Source organism: Lissotriton vulgaris, chromosome 8 (assembly GCF_964263255.1).
Source record: "Lissotriton vulgaris chromosome 8, aLisVul1.2, whole genome shotgun sequence".
NCBI classification, from domain to species: Eukaryota; Metazoa; Chordata; class Amphibia; order Caudata; family Salamandridae; genus Lissotriton; species Lissotriton vulgaris.
In genome coordinates this window covers 614335083-614355273 of record NC_141696.1, presented here as the reverse complement: position 1 = coordinate 614355273, position 20191 = coordinate 614335083, and the positions used below count along the sequence as shown (strand labels likewise).

General features: G+C 45.7%; 1 protein-coding gene across 1 annotated transcript in view; it reads right to left on the bottom strand.

The window, feature by feature from the left end:
* IMPG2 (interphotoreceptor matrix proteoglycan 2) overlaps positions 1-20191 on the bottom strand; it is a 904006-nt gene that overhangs the window by 352380 nt on the left and 531435 nt on the right. The window contains exon 10 of the mRNA XM_086934482.1: positions 8824-8882. Coding sequence (XP_086790608.1) covers positions 8824-8882 — 59 coding nt within the window. The remainder of the gene's footprint in view (positions 1-8823; positions 8883-20191) is intronic.

Genomic DNA, 20191 nt, shown 5'->3' with positions numbered 1-20191 from the left:
GTGCATTGCCCTGGGACCGTTGGTGTGGGTACCTGGATGCGAAGTTTTGGCATTTTGCGTTCTGATGATTGGCAAACAGATCTATCTCTGGTTGCCCCCATCTTTGGAAGAATGGCTGCAGTATTTGGTCGTGCAGCTCCCATTCGTGTACTTGTTCTGACTGTCTGCTTAGGATGTCTGCTATCTGATTTTGAACTCCTGGTAGGCGTTCTGCTAACAGATAGATCTTTTGAGGAATGGCCCATCTCCAAATGTCCTGTGCTAGTTTGGATAGTTGGAGAAAGTGTGTCCCCCCCTGTTTTTGAATATAATACATTGCAGTCATGTTGTCTGTTCTGATCAGGACTGCCTTGTTTGTTATTTGCATTTGGAAAGCTTTTAGTGCTAGAAATACCGCTAATAGTTCCAGGTAGTTGATGTGCAGTTTCTTTTGCTGCACACTCCACTTCCCCTGCACTGTGTATTTGTCCATATGCGCTCCCCATCCGGAGAGCGATGCGTCCGCTGTTATTATCACTTGTGGAATCGGTTCTAGGAACGACCGTCCTTTGGAAATGTTTGTTGTGTTCCACCACTTCAGAGAGCGATGCGTACGTCGTCTACCGACACCAGATCTGTAATCTGGCCTTGAGCCTGATTCCACTGTGTCGCTAGACACTCCTGTAGTGGACGCATTTGTAGTCTGGCATGTGGTATTAGCAGTATGCAGGAGGACATCATGCCTAACAGTTGCATAAGCACTCGTGCTGGTAGTGAGTGTTGTGGTTGAAATCTTTGTATTAACCCGACCATTGTTTGTATCCTGATCGGATTGGGGTATGCTATTGCTCTTTCTGTGTCTATAGTAGCCCCCAGGTATTGCTGAATCTTGTTTGGTTGCAGGTGTGATTTTTTGTAGTTCACCGTAAACCCTAGGTGGTGCAGCAATTGAATTGTCTTCGGTGTGTTGTGAAGACATTCTTCTTGTGACTTGGCCTTTATTAACCAATCGTCCAAGTAGGGGAAGACATGTATTTGTTGTCTTCTCAGGTGTGCTGCCACCACAGCTAGGCATTTTGTGAACACTCTTGGTGCCGTTGTGACCCCGAACGGAAGTACTTTGAATTGATAATGTTGTCCTTCCACTACAAACCTTAGGTATTTTCTGTGGGCTTTGTGAATTGGGATATGAAAGTAAGCGTCTTTTAGATCCAGTGTAGAAAGAAAGTCCCCTTTCTTCAGTAAAGGGAGTACCTGTTAGAGCGTGACCATGTGGAAATGTTCCGAATTTATGTATGCATTGAGAGGTCTCAGGTCTAAGATTGGTCTTAGGGACCCATCTTTTTTGGGGATTAGGAAGTATAGAGAGTATACTCCTGTCCCTTGTTGATGTTTTGGAACCTTCTCTATTGCATGCTTTTGTAGCAGTGCTAGTACTTCTTCCTTTAACAATGTCAGATGATCCTGACTCATTGGACGCTGTTTGGGGGGGATGTTTGGTGGGGTAGCTGTGAGTTCTAGGCAATAACCATGTTGGATAATCTGTCTCACCCACTTGTCTGATGTGATGTTTTCCCAGACAGGTAGGAACTGTGATAGACGTCCCCCGACCGGTGTTATGTGGTCTGGGGGAAGTTCTATGAAGTCACTGTTTTGGGGTTGAGGCGTTGCGGTTGTTATTATTTCCGCGGCCTCTACCCTTGTTGTTGTTACCCCTGTAACTACCTCTTGAATTACCTTTGGGTGATGTAGGTGTGAAAGAGGTGGATTGCTGATTTGTTCCTGTATTTTTTGAGCCTCCTCTATAGGTGGATCTACGAAAGGAACCTCTTTGTGTTGGCTGTTGCAATGCTCCCATTGACGTAGCCGTTTCTGTATCTTTTTTCATTTTTTCTAAGGTCTCATCGGTGCTTGAGCCAAAAAGCGTCTTTTGATCAAAGGGTTGGTTCAATAAGGACGTTTGTACTTCCTGTTTGAATCCTGAGATTCTAAGCCATGCATGTCTCCTTAACATGACACTGGTGTTGATGGATCTTGCTGCAGTGTCTGCTGCGTCTAGGGCGCACTTAATGGAAGTATTAGTTATTATCTTTCCTTCCTGTATTAACTGATCTGCCTTTTTCTGATATTCTTTGGGGAGATGTGATATGAGTTTTTCTAATTCATCATAATGTGCCCTGTCATAACGTGCAAGTAGTGCCTGTGTATTGGCTATACGCCAGCTATTTGCCGCTTGTGATGCTACTCTCTTGCCTGATGCATCTATTAATTTTGACTCTTTATCAGGTGGAGGAGCCTCTCCTGTAGATAATGAGTTCGCTCTTTTACGAGCGTTTGAAACTACAAGCGAGTCCAGAGGTACCTGCCCTTTGATAAATATTGGATCCTTTGGAGCCGCCTTATATTTTTTATCAATTCTTGGGTTTAACACCCTAGCCCTCACTGGGTCTTTGAATATTTCTTCTGTGTGACTGAGAAGACCCTTCAGCATAGGAAGAGTACCTGATGTTCTTTGTGCATTAGGTAGCGTCTCTAATAGGAAGTCCTCTATTTGAGGTTCTGTATGTATATCTACTTTATGATATTTTGCTGCCCTATTAATGAGCTGTACAAACCCTGTGTTATCATCAGGTGGTGAAGGCTTTGAGGGATATAACTCTGGGTCGTTGTCATCATCTGACCCTACGTTATAATTTTCCCATGGGTCATCCTCATCTGGGATAGTTTCATCATCCCCTTGAGGTTCTCCCTCCCCTGGATCACTGTCTACATCAGACTGAGGTGTAGATGGTCTTGGTGTGGAAGGTGCAGGAATATTTGGCATAGTGTGAGGAATAGGAGAAGAGGGTGTGACTTTAGGTCGAGGAGAAGTAGGAGGAGTTGTATTTGTCCCCAGTGTTCTCTTTTTTGAAGGAAGAGATTTGTCTTCTATCTGTTCATTCTTCCTCTTCATCGTCACTACTTTGCCAGTTTGCGGATCAATAAACAAAATCTTTTGTTTGGGATCTGTCTGCTGCTCCTGTATCGGTACCGAAGGCCTTGGTTCCGAAAGGTGCTTTTGTTTTCGATCGTCAATGTTCGGTGTTTTCGGCACCGAGTGTTTACTCGATTCCGACTTCCTCGGTGTCGAGTGAGTCTTCGACGTCGAATCATGTTTCTGTTTCGACATGGAATGTTTCGATGCCGAGCTTTCCCTTGCATGAAGCTTCGGTGTCGAAGTCGATGTCGACCGTTTCTCGGATCCGACATGGTGGGAGGCCGAGTGTTTCAGTTTCAGTTTCGGTTTCGTTGCCGGGCCCAAAGGCGGGGCGTCGGAAACTTTTTCTGCGGTTTAACCAGGCTCGAAGGCGGGGTCGTTACCACACGGGGTCGGTTTTTTGGTAAGGGGACGTCGTCACTCACGGTTTGTTGCACGTTGAGTTCTTCGACATCCGACTCGTCCCCTTCCGACCCCGACTGATCCTCATGATCCTCTTCTTCCTCAAGTTGCTCGTCTCCGAACAGCTCCGGGATTGCCTCCGACTGCATTCTGGAAACCTCGTGTCTTCGAGCTCGACGATTTCTAATCGTCGACTTGGAGGAGAATGCTGCACAGGCTTCGCAGTCCCTGGATTCGTGTTCAGGCGATAGGCAGAGGTTGCACACCTCGTGTAGGTCCTTGTGTGGGAACTTAGCACCACACGTTGGACATTTCTTGAATGGAGTCCTTTCCATGGACTCCGGGCTTGCCTGCTTCGAGAAAGGCCTCCTGTTCATCGACGTAGATCAAAGTTTTTTTCTTCGATGTTGAAGTCGAAATGCGCCGGAATGGAAATGAAACGCGTTCGATAACAATACCATCGAATTGGAAAGGGAATACGCGCCGATAAGTCACTTCTTTTCTAAGTCGATCTGGAGCGTCTCAATCCTCATCCGAACCCGATGGCGGAAAAAAACAATCTAAGGATGGAACCGATACCCATGCGCACTACCAACCAAAGGAGGAGTCACCAAGATACAAAAGACTCTCCAAGAGAAAAACAAAGTGCAATCATCCGAGCCCAACACCAGATGGCGATCTATTCATAATGTACCATCTGCAGCCCATATGCCTCGAACATATTGTTACGGGGTAAATTATATCACCAGCTGATCATAATTGTGAACACAGATGACCCCAATACTGATAGTCCTGAATTCTTCAATCAGGTATGGCATGGAATTCAGTCTCCGGGAAATGCAGTGGTGTTGGGGGGGATGACCTCAATGTAGTATTATCAACACTAGTAGACAGAGTGGGCATATCCCACACACATCACCACAGGCGGCAGCCACACTTCGGCATATCATAGAAGACTATCAGCTTACAGACTTGTGGCACACACTACACCCAAATGCCCGTGAGGGAGCCTGCATAACTCAGCAACACAGCTCGTGGTCCAGGCTGGACTTTTGGTTAACTTCCAAAGATCTACATCCTTGGGTTACAGATGCCTTGTACCACCCGAGGACACTCTCGGATCATCCGTCCGTACTGTTGCAGCTCCGTGTCCCAAAACCATACATCTAGCCATTTACCTGGCACTCTCCACCCAACGTACTACTTGATTTGGTGTTTTGGGATGAAATACACAACAAAATAAGAGAATATTTCAAACTGAATGAGGGTGTGGTAGACTCTGTGGGAACCATCCGGGAGTCATTCAAGGTGGTCATACCAGGGACCTGCATAGCCTTACAGTCAGGGGTACTCCACTTTGGCAAAAATTGAAAGCAAAATCCGAGATTTAGAAAGCCAATTCTTTGTGACCCCTTCACCCACATCACTGGCCCATATAAGAGTCAAACTGACGTAATTCCAAGAAGAGACAGAGAGGGACACTAAATACTTTCACAAATACACACAGGACCGCAGATATGGCGTGGGACATAGACCAGGGAAGACACTAGTAGGCCTCCTAAGATCACCCAGAGGATCAGCATACATCGCGGAACTTCACAACCCCGATGCACCACCATCCCTTTCACCACCAGAAGTTCTGCAATCCATGACAGCATTTTACATGCAATTACACTCCACCCAAACAGACCCATCCGTATCTGACATAATAGACTACCTAGGCTAGCTGAAGCTATTATGGCTCGGCAGAGCACACTGAGAGTACTTGGATGCCTCATTCCCAGCAGATGACATCCGACAAGTGATTAACAGCCTACCGCAGACAAGGCCCCAGGAGCAGATGGGCTCACTGCCAAAATGTATAAAGAGTATGCAGACCTACTGGCGCCGCGACTGCTGCTGGTGTACCAGGAGGCCCAGGACATATTGCCACCATCTATGCGCGAAGTGACAGTAATAACACTATTAAAGCCAGATAAAGATCCCACGAAATGCGACTCATACCGCCCACTTTCGCTAATACATTTGGATGCGAAAATATTTGCCAAACTCCTAGCAAACAGAATGCAACCATCGCTCCCACTAATAGCGCACCCGGATCAATCAGGCTTTATTCCGGGCCGCTCCACCGCCCACAGCCTGTGCACACTCTTTGCACACCTCCATTATCTGGCACCTCACGTGCCAGCCATAGCCACCCTGTTACATGCCACAAAGGCGTTTGATTCCTTAGAATGGAAATTCCTCTTCACACTACTAACTCGGCTGGGTCTCAGTCCGACCTACATCCAGCAAATCAAACCATTGTAAACCCTGCCAACCGCAAGAGTCAAAGTAAACGGGCTCATATCCAAACCAATACAAATCACAGGGGGCACGCGTCAGGACTGCCCACTCTCACCCTCACTCTTCCCGATTGCCACAGAACCATTAGCAGCGTAACTCAGACAACACCACACAAATCACGGCATCGGATTCACCTCTAGAGGTCTGATCGTGCCTATGTATGCCAATGACATGACTATATGTCTTGTAAAACCCGAGGTGAACTTTGTACCCATGACCAGGGTACTGGTGCAATACGGGGGCCTCACTGGAATCCAGATAAACGGGCCAAATTTACAATATTTCCACTAACGGACGGCACCATCCCTTCGAATCTGAATACCCAACAAAATGGGCAGATAGACCAACAAGGTACTTGGGGATTTGGATAAGCAGAGATGTGCTGGAAATATGGACGGGAAACTATTGCAGGGTCATGGACTGGGTACCAACAGAAAACATAGATGGAAACATTTGCCACTCTCCCTGGCGGGTCACATCGCAATCACTAACATGATAATCCTTCTCAAATTACTATATACTTGTTTGTAAATATGCCAATGCCACTAACCGTGCATTTTTTTCAAACGTCTTCGGTCCAGCATAATTTAACTAGTATGGACCAGGAAACAGCCTAGGATATCTTGGAATGTCCTCACGCTACCGTTTGCGCAGGGTGGATTTTGCACTCCGGACTTTGAACTGTATGCTTACTGCGCCCAGGCCCAATTCCTGCCCTTCTGGCAACACCCAATGCAATTTCAACCACACGTAGCCGTAGAACTGAACAAAGTTGTCCCTCTGCCCCTACACAAGGCCCTATACCAACCTTTCAAACGGCCCAACCGTGAAATAGACACAACAGAGACTCTGAGTTGAGCCTGGAAGGGGCTTGCCAAGAGGTGCTGTTCGTGCAATCTATGCCCATAGCAGGGAACCCATTTATCCCGCCACTACTGGATAACGCTGCGAAACTTAGAGCGCAGTTACATAAAATCATGACCGGAGGAGATCTTTTCCCTGAGTGCACGTTTCTTACACTACAGCAAATGTGCAGCTCATCAAAATGCTCGCCACTAGACATGCTCCTATGCTACCAGATTAGAGCGGCATGCAAGGCAAGATACACCACGTTTCCTAGGGCCCCTCTGGCATTACCAGCATTGGCACACATCATCACAGTTACATCAGCTAGTAAACTGATTACACAATTATACACTACTACACGAAGAGAGTCCCTGATTACTATTCCACAGTCACGTACAGCTTGGGAGGCAGACACGGGCACTGACATTACTGACCAGCAGTGGTCGTTTTGCTGTAGTCAACTGGAACTACTATCTCCAAACTATCACCTAAGGCTTATCCACTTCAAATACCTGCACCGCATTTATCTCACACTAACACAGCTGCACCGTATGGGACTACACCCCGACAAACAATGCTAGAGATGCGGATTCCCCCAGGCAACTTTCATGAACCTTGCTTGGGGGTGCCGACCAATTGCCGTATTCTGGCTCGCAGCACTGTCTCATATAGAGAATATGACCGAACAAACATTATTAAAGACCCCATTCGTGGCCCTGTTGGGATATGTACATAGTACCCCGAAGGCAGTGAGAAAGCTTACAGCGCTACTGATACTCCTGGCCAAAAGACAAGTGGCAATACATTGGAAAAAGCCCACACCTTCGACAGTCAGGGAATGGGTGCAGGACATCACATACTGTAAAGGCCAACTATCACACTATTGGAAGTTAATGCCGACCCAATCCCGCCCCAAGGATATATGGGATCCATTTATCAATTGGCTCAGAGCGGTAGGAGAAGAAGAGTGTTAAACCCGGTGGTCAAGGTTAGGACTCACTCTTTGTGATACAACAGCAAACTATATGCATACAGCCGGGGGGTGTAGACCATGGGGTTGCAACAGTAAAGCCTAAGGGCCGTGCCACACGCATGGCCACGCTAGACTGTTCATGATACCATATGGTGTACTATGATTGTGACAATGTAAAAATGTAATTCACAATTAGCTAACGATGTAAAACCAAAATGGCGACATTTCACTTAATTACATCCCTTTGTTTTGTTCCCCCTTTCCCTTTTACTTGTTGCTGATTTCTTGTTGTTGCAAAAATTCAATAAAAAGAACTTTAAAAAAAAACAAATTCCCTCCTGCAAAGAACTGGACTTCGCTTTGCAAACATTCTCTCCTTTTCCTAACTAGAGACATCCAACAAGACGAGAAGTTGTGGAAGGGTCCAATCATAATGGCACCAGTGAACACAAGTTGTACAGGTTTGTATTGCAATGTGTGGGATACCATATTATGCACTAAAGCACATAGCGCATGTACATGTAATGCACTAAGCAAAAGGGATGGCATGTGAATATATAATTCAGGGATAAGGGTATTTTTTGTCAGTGAAAATGTTCTTAGCAAAAGGTAGAGTTGCAAAACTAAACTGCTTATGTATCTGTGACTGTTCTTATGCAAAACACTAGGATACCCACTGTGCGTAGTCCACGCTACATAAAACCACAAAATAAATATATATTTTCAGACTCTTTGAAATCAGTGGAATTGGTACTCAACCAACCACAAAAATGGATCACTTTCATAAGTTAATCAAACATAGTTATTACATTTGTACCATCACATGGAAGCCTCCTTAACGGTTCACTTTATTCTGGGATCATATGTGGAAGAGGGGATTGCACACTACAGCCTTCATGAAGCACAACAGTTTCTGCAGGAATAAGAGCAGCCTTGAGGGTGTGGGCCAACAGTAGGGGAAAAAAAGCCTTGACAAAATGAAAGGTAGGGAGGGGGTGACAGAAGTTTGAGGGAGGTCAAGGGGAGACGTGCAGAGAATCTGAGACTGCGAGGCCAAGAACGGATCAACACTCACAGAGAGTAGAGACAGGGGACAGAGAGGAATTGGAACTAAAAGGGCAGTAAAGTAATAATGGTAGCGGCATGAGCTTATACTGGAGCAAAAGTAAAATATAGGTTGCCAACTTTTAACAACAAGCGAATACACTGCTGTACACAATGTTTTTAATTACTAGCTTGAAACAGCTTGTTTAGAAAGAAATACCCAGAGCAGAAAACCTTTGGATTGTGTAATAGTTACCTAAATCTCACTATATGGATCTCTTTATATCCAGACAGTCCATCAAACACATTTTGAACCTATAAATAAAAGAAGAAACACACCATTATGTACGCCGTAACTATGTACATTTGTATTTAAACAAACATCAACAAACATCAACAGAGGCGTCGGAATATATTGCAGTACAGTGAGGCAGAGAACAAATACATATTTTCTGAATAGTTCTTTATTGAATTTTTTACATTTTCTATAGCTATCATATTTCAGACATTTACAGGTAGTTTGTCTTACAAATTGCAGCCAGGGGCTTAAGACAAGCAGGCTGTGGTATCTTCCGCCCATGGGGGGAATCCATACCACACCATTGTATCTTCGCCCCTGCAATCACCTTGGAACGCACCGCTAGTGACATCACTTAGAATGTTACACAATAAACGGCCCATTATATCACACTTTTCTTCTCACGAGACGCACTAAAATTTGAGACAAAGAGAACCTCAAAAAGGGTCGCATTTGCCATTCAAATCCGTATATAAATAACAATATATACACATTACTGTCGAAAGCTAATACATCACTCAAGGTCATGTACGTTGTGGGGGGTGCAGACTTGTTTACACTTTGGAGGGTTTTGGGTGCAAACTAATTTATGTGGTGTAAAGTCAGGGTACAGATCAGATTATGCCAGGGTTCTTCAAACTGTGGGGCGCGTCCCCCTAGGGGGGCGCGGCACCATCCAGGGGGGGGCGCGAGCTCCACTCCGATCTTCCCTTCGTGCAGCGCGATGTAGAGACTCTCTGTGAGGGTGGGCGATTTCCGTCAGAGTGGGGCTGCAGGGGCCTAAGAGCTGAACAAAGCTCATTAGCATGCGAATGGTCTCTTAAAGAGGTGTGAAGTGCTCGGGTGCGGCTGCCTGGCTGAGTGTGTGTGTGTGCCCAGAAGCTGTCTCAGCCCGGGCACACACAGGCATGGTGAGATAAAGAGGGAGAGTGTTATGTTGTTGTTCCTTTAAGTCCACGAGGTTAGAGTGGTTAGAACATAGAGTGTAATGGTTTTATAGTTCCATGTGGAACATTGATGATACAGAGCTGCTGAGAGATGGACATCGCTTCCCTGGCTCTCACCTGTTATTTACTACTACTTGAATAAATACTATATTCACCTCTACTTCTTGTTTGCTACCTTCACTTCAAATTGGCGACGAGGGAAACTGGCGTTTTGGTCATCTTTACAGACTATTTTATCGGAAGCATTTCGAAAGAAATTTCATCTTAAAAAAAAAGTAAAGAAAAGAAAGCGGACCGGAACGAGAGACTTCTGTGAGTAATTCTTTTAACAATTACCTTGACGTTGCCACCACTCGCCGACTACGCGTTAAATAAATTACAAACTGTGTGTATTGTAACACAGCGCCGCTTAAAAGCAACCGTTACTCGTCAGCGTCTACCTGCATCTTTCAACCGTGCCTGCCATTCCACTGCGTGCGCCGACCTCGAGGGGGACTGCGCGCGTCACTCATAACGCGACTGCATCATTACCCTCAGGATCTGACGTCGGACGCAGGCCACGCAGCGTGACCCCAACGTGGCGGCCATTTTACAACCTTTGTTTACATCGAGTACTTCTCGGAGAGTAATGTAAAAATCTGGCACATTCTGAAATAAGCGTCAAAGGTCGTGTGGTGCAACGCGAAGAGACAATATTTTCATTTCACAGAAAATACATTCCGGACAGCACAGTAAGGTGAAACGGATATTTAAAAAAAAAAAAAAGAGTTTATTTAATAATTATTTTTTTTTATGTGGGGAACATTATAACAGGTGAGAAGGTCGAGAGAAGGTTGTTTTGTTAATTTAACTTGTACTTCACAGTGCATGGAAGAAGGTGATTCCAGTGTAAGTACTGTGGTTAAGGACAGAGACATGGCACAACAAAATTTTTCAATTAGTCCTCCTGAACCATTTTGGGTTAAAGGTACACAACCCAGTATAAAGTGGATAGAATGGAAAGAATATTTCATTAATTATTTGGAAGCCGTTGATGAAACCAAGAAAATGAAACCCGAGCAAAAAAAGAGACTTTTATTACATTCTTTAGGTCCCATAGGATTAAAGACATTTTCAAGAATGAGTAAATCTGACGACTCCAGTCTAGATGAGTTTGAAAACACGGTAAAAAATATGGACAAATACTTTACACCCAAGGTGTGCATTGGGGTCATAAGACACAAATTTTTCCAAAGGAAACAAACTAAAGAGGAAACTGTGGATGAATGGATGGATGACCTCAAAAAACTAGCCATTGATTGTAAATTTGACAATTTACATGATGATCTCATACGTGATCAGTTGGTAATGCACAACAACAACTCTTCCCTACAAGATCGTCTTTGGGTTAACGGTGATGCACCTCTTGATGATGTTGTAGCCATCATGAGAAAATCTGAAATGTCAGGGAGGTGTGCCACGGTGGTGAAGGAAACTGAGAAAGATTTGTCCAAGGCTTCGGGAACTGTGTGTAAGATTCAGGCTTCCAATAGAAATTTTCGTCAGCAGTAGCAACAAGGGAGATGGACTGGTCAGCCTGCAAGGGTTCAGAACAAGAACATGGAAGATAGGAGATGCTATAGATGTGATAGCAAAGAACATCTAGCATTTAGTAGACTATGTCCAGCGTTAAGGAAGAAGTGTGGTATTTGTTTTTCTTTTAGGTCACTTTAGCAAGATGTGTCGCAGACGCAGCAATGTGAAGTATGTGTATGAAGATGAGGTTGAGAGTGTGGATGAATTAGAAACTAAGGATGAATGTTGCATAAAAAGTGTTCGAGAAAACTATGTGATCAACATTTCCGAAGATTCGCTAAAAGGAAAACCAATTTGTGAGATATCCCTTGGTGGGGTAGTCATAAGTGTGTATGCGGACTCTGGTTCCCCATACACGATTATAAATGAAGAAGTTTGGCGGAAGAAGTTTGTAAATAAGATTGGTGAGCAATTATATCCATCAGATGTTTGCCCAATCAGTTTTACAGGTAATAGAATTGGAATGATTGGTTTTAGATGGCTTACATTTTTGTTTAAAGGCAGGTCCACGAGAGCGAAGTTGTATGTGGCAAAGGTTGGACCATCTGTGTTAGGATGGTTCGATCAGAAGAAATTACACATCATCTTAGATCCTAACTCTAAAGATAAAGTATTGATTTTAGACGACTGTAGTAGAATGGAAGAAACACTGTCTGAAAATTTTCCCAAAGTGTTTAGTAAGGAGTTAGGTGTTCTGAAGGGGTTTGAACATAAGATAATTTTAAAGGCTGACACACAACCCAAAGTTCACAAAGTGAGACCAATACCTATACTTATAAGAGAGGAAGTTAAAAAGGAAATTCAGGGACTGCTTGCCAAAGGCATTATAGAGGAAGTTGAAACATCAGAATGGATTTCTCCGATTGTGGTTGCCCGGAAACCCAACGGAAAAATCCGTCTATGCATTGATTTGCGCCACTTGAACAATAACATCGTGGTTGAAAAATTTCCCCTTCCCAGAATCAATGAAATGGTATCTTCCCTTAAAGGTGCTACATGGTTCTCCACTGTTGATCTCTCTGCCGCTTACCACCAGGTGATGTTAGATCCCGACTCTAAGAACCTTACGGCGTTCATAACACCGTTTGATTGTTACCAGTTCAGGCGCATGCCTTTTGGGTTGGCCTCAGCCGCTGCTGTTTTTCAGCGTTTGATGCACAGACTTTTTGGAGATATGGAGAATATCTCATTTTTTCAAGATGATATCCTTGTCGCGGCTAAAGACAAAGAGAGCCATGACTCTAAGTTAAAACAAGTATTGGAAACCTTGCAGTCAGCTGGTCTGACTGTAGAGTTATCCAAATGCAAATTCAGTCAAAGAAGTGTTTCATATTTGGGACATATCATAAGTGAAGAAGGTGTTGAACCCAAACCTACTTTAGTTGAGAATATAGTTAAATTCTCTGCACCAGTTTCAAAAGATGAGGTGAGAGCGTTCCTTGGCATGGCCGAATGTTGTGCCAAGTTTATAAAACATTTTGCTGCAAAAGTTTACAATATGCGTGCACTATTGAAGAAGAACACTAAGTTCATATGGAGTGAGTTATGTGAAGAAGAATTTAATTTAATCAAGAATGAACTGCAAAAGGTAAATGCTCTTGCCAGTTTTGACCCCAATATTGACTGTTTGTTAACTACTGACGCAAGTGACAAGGGTTTGGGTGCTGTATTGTCACAACATGATGGGGAAGGTAAAGAAAAGGTAATTCTGTTTGCTTCTAGGGCCCTTTCCCCTGCTGAAAGTAGGTACCCTATCATCGAAAGGGAAGCCCTTGCATGTGCATGGGCATTGGAAAATTTCCGAGCATTTGTTTGGGGCAAACCTGTGACCATTCGTACAGACCATAAACCATTGATCCGCATCTTATCATGTGAAGGTATCTCAGGTGCATCCGCGAGATTAGCTAGATTATCTATGCGGATGAAAGAATATATCTATAAAATTGTTTACCTACCATGGAGGGATAACCGTATTGCTGATTGTTTGTCAAGGCTTCCACCTCCTCTTGAGGAATGTGAAGATGATCCCTGGAGCGAATACTGTGTGGCTTTAGTGCATGATTGTGGTGAGCCTGCCATAAGTAAAACGGAATGGTTGACTGAACAGGAAAAAGACACTGTTTTGAAAAATGTTTTAGAGTATATTTGCAAGGGCTGGCCCAAGATGAAGAGTGTTCCTGGTTTGGATGCTTTTGGGCAAATCCGCATGGAATTGTCCTCTGAAAATGATATGCTGTTTAGAGGTGATAGGATCGTTCCACCTGTGTCATTGAGAAAGAAAATTCTGCAACTTTGCCATAAGGGGCATTTTGGAATTATGAGAACCAAATCAATTGTCAAAGGAATGTTTTGGTGGCCAGGAGTTGACAGTGAGGTCGAGGAGTTTGTCAAGAAGTGTGTGGTTTGCATGTCCGCTGACAAGACTCTTAGGACATTTAAGCCCAAGATGAGTGATGGTTTAATTCCTAACTTTCCCTGGGACACTATCGCCATTGATATTTTTGGACCTGTTGGGGACTCTAAAGAATATGGTTTGGTGGCAATTGACCTTTTTTCCAAATGGCCTATTGTCAAAATTGTAGAAAGGGTTGACACTCAGACAGTGCTTAAATTTTTGGATAAAACATTCATGGTGGAAGGTTTGCCGGCTTGTGTGCTGTCTGACAATGGTGTCCAATTTACGTCCAGGCTGGCTAAGGAGTATTTCGACAGGTGTGGCGTCAAACACAAGACTACTGCATTGTATAACCCTAGTGGGAACGGCACTGTTGAAAGGTTCAACAGAGTGATCAAAGGTATCATTCAGGCCTCTGTGCATAGCAGACTCGATTGGAAGGTACAAGTACAAAAAGCGGTTTGGTCATATAGAGTTACTGTGCAGAACAGCACTGGCATGTCCCCGTTCACCATGATGAGAGGCAGAACAGCTAGATGTAAATTTAATCCTGGGTGGCTTTTTGATGGAAAAATTGCATGCTGGTCTCCAGTAGATGTCAAAGATAGGTTACTGTCCAGTCACGAGAAGAGCAGAGAGTTTTATGACTCTCATCACAACACCAAAGATGTTTCTGTCAAGGTTGGAGATTGGGTAAGGGTTAAGAAACCTTTTAAGGTACCTAAGGGTGTGAGTCGTTTTGAACCACCATGTAAGGTTGCTGAAGTCTTAGGAAATTCTGTGAGATTGGAAGATGGAAGGGTATGGAATCTTAAAAATATTGCCTTTAACCCTGATCAAAATTGTGTAGAGGTACTTCCAGACTCCAATGTCAACAATTTTGATTGGGTTGAAGATCATTTAGAGAATAGTCATGTTCAGTCTCAACTGGGTGATGATTTTGCATCTGTTTCTTTTGAGCCTAAGCAATCCAGCCTTCCTTTGCATTTTGAGGGGGGAGTGGGCGAAGGTTGCAGTCATGAGGTCCAAGCAAACATCAATGCCTCTACTTCTACAAGTTTGGACACAAGTGTTACCCAGAATAAGACCAATGTGTTACTTGATAAAAGAACAAGAGCTGTGCCCAAATGGCTTAAAGACTATGCCTTGTAGTATTGTAGATTTCTCTTTTTGTTTTTTTTTAATTTTCTCTACTATTACATTTTTCTTATGTTCAATTTCCTTTTATTGTATGGGGGGGATGTGTTATGTTGTTGTTCCTTTACGTCCACGAGGTTAGAGTGGTTAGAACATAGAGTGTAATGGTTTTATAGTTCCATGTGGAACATTGATGATACAGAGCTGCTGAGAGATGGACATCGCTTCCCTGGCTCTCACCTGTTATTTACTACTACTTGAATAAATACTATATTCACCTCTACTTCTTGTTTGCTACCTTCACTTCAGAGAGGGAGGAAGGAGACAGAGACAGACAGACAGAGGGAGATCGAGGGAGGGAGACAGGCAGACAGAGGGGGAGCGAGGGAGGGAGACAGAGGCTTACAGAGCGAGAGCGAGGGAGGCAGCGCGAGGGAGAGCGTGGGAGACTGAGGCAGACAGGGAGAGCGAGGGAGAGTGAGGGAGGGAGACATGCAGACAGAGGGAGAGCGAGGGAGGGAGACAGGCAGACAGAGGGAGAGCGAGGGAGGGAGATAGGCAGACAGAGGGAGAGCGAGGGAGGCAGAGTGAGGGAGAGCGAGGGAGAGCGAGGGAGACAGAGTGAGAGAGAGCGAGGGAGACAGAGGGAGAGCGAGGGAAACAGAGGGAGAGCGAGGGAGGGAGACAGGCAGACAGAGGGAGAACGAGGGCGGCAGAGTGAGGGAGAGCGAGGGAGAGAGAGGGAGACAGAGGGAGAGTGAGGGAGACAGAGGGAGAGCGAGGGAGACAGAGGAAGAGCGAGGGAGGCATAGCGAGGGAGACATAAGGAGAGCGAGGGAGACAGAGGCAGCTAGAGGGAGAGCGAGGGATGTCGGGTGGAGCCGGCCACCAGACGTCCGTTATGTTGCAATGTGGGTGAATAGATGTATGGGTGGAGTGGTGGATGTATGGGTGGAGTGATGGGTGGAATGGTGGATGTGTGGGTGACATGGTGGATGTATGGGTGGGGGGGGTGGATGGATGAGTGAGGGGATGGATGGATAGGTGAAGGGGTGGATGGATGGTGGGAGAGAGGATGGATGCATGAGTGGAGGGATGGATGGGGGTGGATGGATGTGTGTATGGTTGGAAGGGTAGATGGATGGGTGGAGGGATGGATGGATCAGTGAAATGGTGGATGGATCAGTGAAATGGTGGATGGATCGATGGGGGGGTGGATGATGGACGAATCGGTGGGTGGATGGATGAGAGAGGTGATGGATGAATGTATTGATGTATTGATGGGTGAAGGGGTGAATGGATGGATGGATGAGTGGAGGGGTGGATGTGGGGATGGATGGGTGATTGAGGAGGGTGGATGGATGGAGGAGTGAAGGGGTGGGTGAGTGGTCAATGGATGGATTCATGAGTGGATGAGTGGAGGAATGAGTGGGTGGATGGGTGAAGGGTGGATGGAGGGATGGGTGAGGGGGGAATGGAGAGAGAGGGGGAGGATGGATGGATGAGTGAGGACATGGATGAATGATTGGCAGAGTGGATGGGCAGGTGTGTGCATAGATAGGAGAGGAGCATGAAGATGGATGGGTCAGAGAGTGCATGTATGAGTGGGGGGAGGGTGGAGAGCGGGAGGGATGGGTGGGTGGATGGATGAATGGGGGGTTGAGTGGGTGGACGGATGAGTGACTGGGTGGATGGATGAGTGGGTGGGGGGATGGCTGGATGGGTGAGAGGGTGGGTGGTTGGATGGATGAGTGAGTGAGTGGATGGGTGGAAGAGTGGATGGATGAATGGAGGAGTGGATGGATGGATGAATGGAGGAGTGGATGGATGGATGAATGGAGGAGTGGATGGATGAACGAATGGAGGAGTGGATGGATGAGTGGGAGGATAGCTTGGGTGAAGGGGTGAGTGGTTGGATGGATGGGTGGAAGAGTGGATGGATTGGTGAGGGGATGGATTGGGTGAAGGGATGTATGGATGATGGATGGATGGATGGATGGGTGAGGGGGTGGATGGAGGGATGGATGGGTGAGATGATGGATGGAGGGATGGATGGTGGATGGGTTTGCAAGTGGTTGAAGGGGTTTGGATGTGGATGGGGCACAGATGGAGGGAAGGAATGAATGGTGGGGGAGTTGGTGGATGACAAGGTGTACATGATGGATGGGGAGGGTTGTGATGACTTCCTTTGCCTTGGAGAATTGTGTTTTGAGCTGTGTGGTACGCCTCTGTCGTTTCGCCACACCCACTCACAGGCCTGCAGTTTTCTAGGGACTCTTGTTGTGTTGAGCATTGTTTGCCGGATATGGCCTGTGGTGTGCGCGTTGCAGTCGATCATGTGGTGTGCCGGATTCCCGAGGTTTCGGTCGGGTGGTGGGGGGGCCCAACATCTGGGGGAATTCAGCTGGGGGGGCTTAGCTGGGAAAAGTTTGAATACCTCTGGATTATGCGGTATAAACAGAGAGAAACAAGTTCACGTTTGCAGTGAATGGGTAGGGGCATAATTGACGTAGACAAGTGTTATTCTGGCTGGGTTTGAGTGAGGGTACTGATGTGTAGGGTATAGTATACAGGTAATTGGGGTTATACAAAGCATTGTTGACTGTATGGCTAAACCCAGGTCATATAATGTTTACGGCCATGAGGTGAAAGATTAGATGTACAGTCAGGCACTATAGGCTAAAGTACAAGTCACTGGAGGGGTTATTCAGTCTTAAGTGAATACCACATGTAATAACTAGAAAGACATATATCACTTAGGAACAAAACAAGCTCTTGGCATTGCTTTGGGGGGGCGGGTGGGAGCGCATTGCAATGAAGTCTGATGGCGGGGGCGGGGGAGCAGCTTGGGAGACAGCATTCCATTGCAGTGCGAGGCTGATGGGTTTGTGCACGCGCGTTTCACACAACTGCATCACATGAACTGCACATAATCCGTGCTTGTTCAAGAGTTTGTTTTGTCTTCTATACTCTCGCAGTTGGCTTCAGCAAGACCTAACAACCAATATACATAGTCAATTTGAAAGAGTAACACACTAAACTGCTCTTTGGAGAATCGCCAGGCATCTCAAGAAGATCTGAAAGTAAAGGTGTTGATTTGATCTTTTTTCATGTCTGTGTTAGCTCACACTGCTTCTTGATTTTGTTTTAATTCTTGAGTTTTCCCTGGCCATTGTTCATGACAAATATTACCAATTATTTTAATTTGCTGATCATGTTTTTCATATGCTAGTTTGCTGTCACTATGTTATTTGTTATGTTATGTTATTTTTACTTATACCGCGCACAGCTGCCCCAGCAAAGGGGCATCCTGGCGCTTTGACAAGACAAGCACAACACAACACTAAAGAAACTCAGAAGAATAGACCACAGCCAAAGAGCTAAACAAATAAAAAGGTCTTAATGGCCCGTCTGAACTGGAGAAGCTCATCGATGACCCGGATATGCATGGGGAGAGAGTTCCACCAGCTTGCTGCCAGAACTCAAAAAGAGCGGCCACCAGCTCTACTCAGTCTAAAACGCGGGACCACTGCTAAATTCTGACTCAGGGGTCTAAGGGTACGCGGAGGAGAGTATGGTGTCAGCAAATTCTCCAAGATTTGGGGAGACGTACCCTTGAGAACTTTAAACGCAAGGCAAAGGACCTTGAATTTAATCCTCTGGTGCACAGGGAGCCAATGTAGGGAGCGCAGAGATTTAGACACCGAGCAGCGCCTTGGCAGGCCTATCACCACTCGGGCTGCAGCATTTTGGACTCGCTGCAACCGAGAGAGTTCTGATTGATTGATCCCAGCCAGTAGAGAGCTGGCGTAGTCCAACCTAGACAACACTGATGCTTGAACCACCAGTTTATTTATTTATTTAATTTCTTGTATAGCGCAAGAATCGACCCCATACGGGGTATCTCCGCGCTTTTGCTCGCAATGAGGTATGGCAGATGTTACCAGAGGGAAAAGTCGTCGACTGAGGATTAGTTATTTATTCTTCCAGGAACAAGCAAGTTTTTAGTTTTTTCCTGAAGGAGGAATGGTTGGAGGTTTGTCTGATGCAGGGGGGTAGGTTATTCCATAGGTTGGGTCCTATCAGAGAAAAGGCTCTGCCACCTTGTCTGTTTTTTTTACCAGTGGGGTTTTTATTAGTAACTGATTGCTAGACCGTAATGCTCTGTCAGGTTTGTAGAGGGGTAGCTTATGGGTCAGATAAGTGGGGGATTTCCCGAACAGGCATTTATGAACAATGCAGCAGATTTTGAATTTGATGCGTTGTCGTATTGGCAACCAATGGAGTTCTCGGAGCAGAGGTTTGGAGGGGGTTCTGGGGGGGGCGTTCAAAACGAGTCTTGCCGCTGTGTTTTGGACTACCTGGAGGCGGTTTATGGCATCCTCGTTGGCTTGTATCAGGAGCCCGTTGCAATAATCAATTTTACTTATCACCATGGTCTGCACAAGGGTCTTTCTGTGGTTATCAGATAAGTATGGAAAGACTCGTCTTAGCAGACCAATTGTGTGGAAGCATGCCCCCGCAACTGCACTGGCATGTTCCTTCAAGGTTAGATTTTGATCTAACTTCACCCCCAGATTCTTTACTGTGAGTTTTGGGGTGGGTACTGGTCCCAGATCTAGAGGCCACCAGTCGGGGGACCATAGTATGGACGCTTTTCCAGATAACATTAGTTCAGTTTTTCCAACGTTGCATTGGAGACGGTTGACAGCCATCCAGTTGGAGATGGCCCTCATGCCTTCCGCAAAATTGTCCCTGACATTGGAGTTTAGGGAGTGGAAAGGATAGAGGAGTTGGGTGTCGTCAGCGTAGGACACCGGGGTGAATCCGTATTTTCTCACAATCTCAGCAAGGGGGGCCACGTACACATTAAACAATGTGGGGCTTAGGCATGATCCCTGTGGCACCCCCTTCGTGAGCGTCCTTGAGGGGGAGCGATACGGTCCCAGGCTGACGGATTGTGTTGTCTAGTCTAGTCAGTTGTCTAGTAGATGCATCAAAGAATTTGAGGATTGGTCTAAGTCCTCTGATAATGCCATAGCAAGATGCCTCCACCTTCTTGGTATGACAGACAAAACTGAGGGACGGGTCAAGCCAAACCCCCAGATTTTTTATCTCTGATGCTGGGGAAGGAGTCACACCCAATTCCGAAGGCCACCACTTGTCACCCCACAATGCCACCTGCTTACCAACTACCATAATCTCAGTCTTTTTGGTGTTTCACTGGAGACAGTTGGAATTCATCCAGTTAGCCACTGCCCGTAAACCGTCA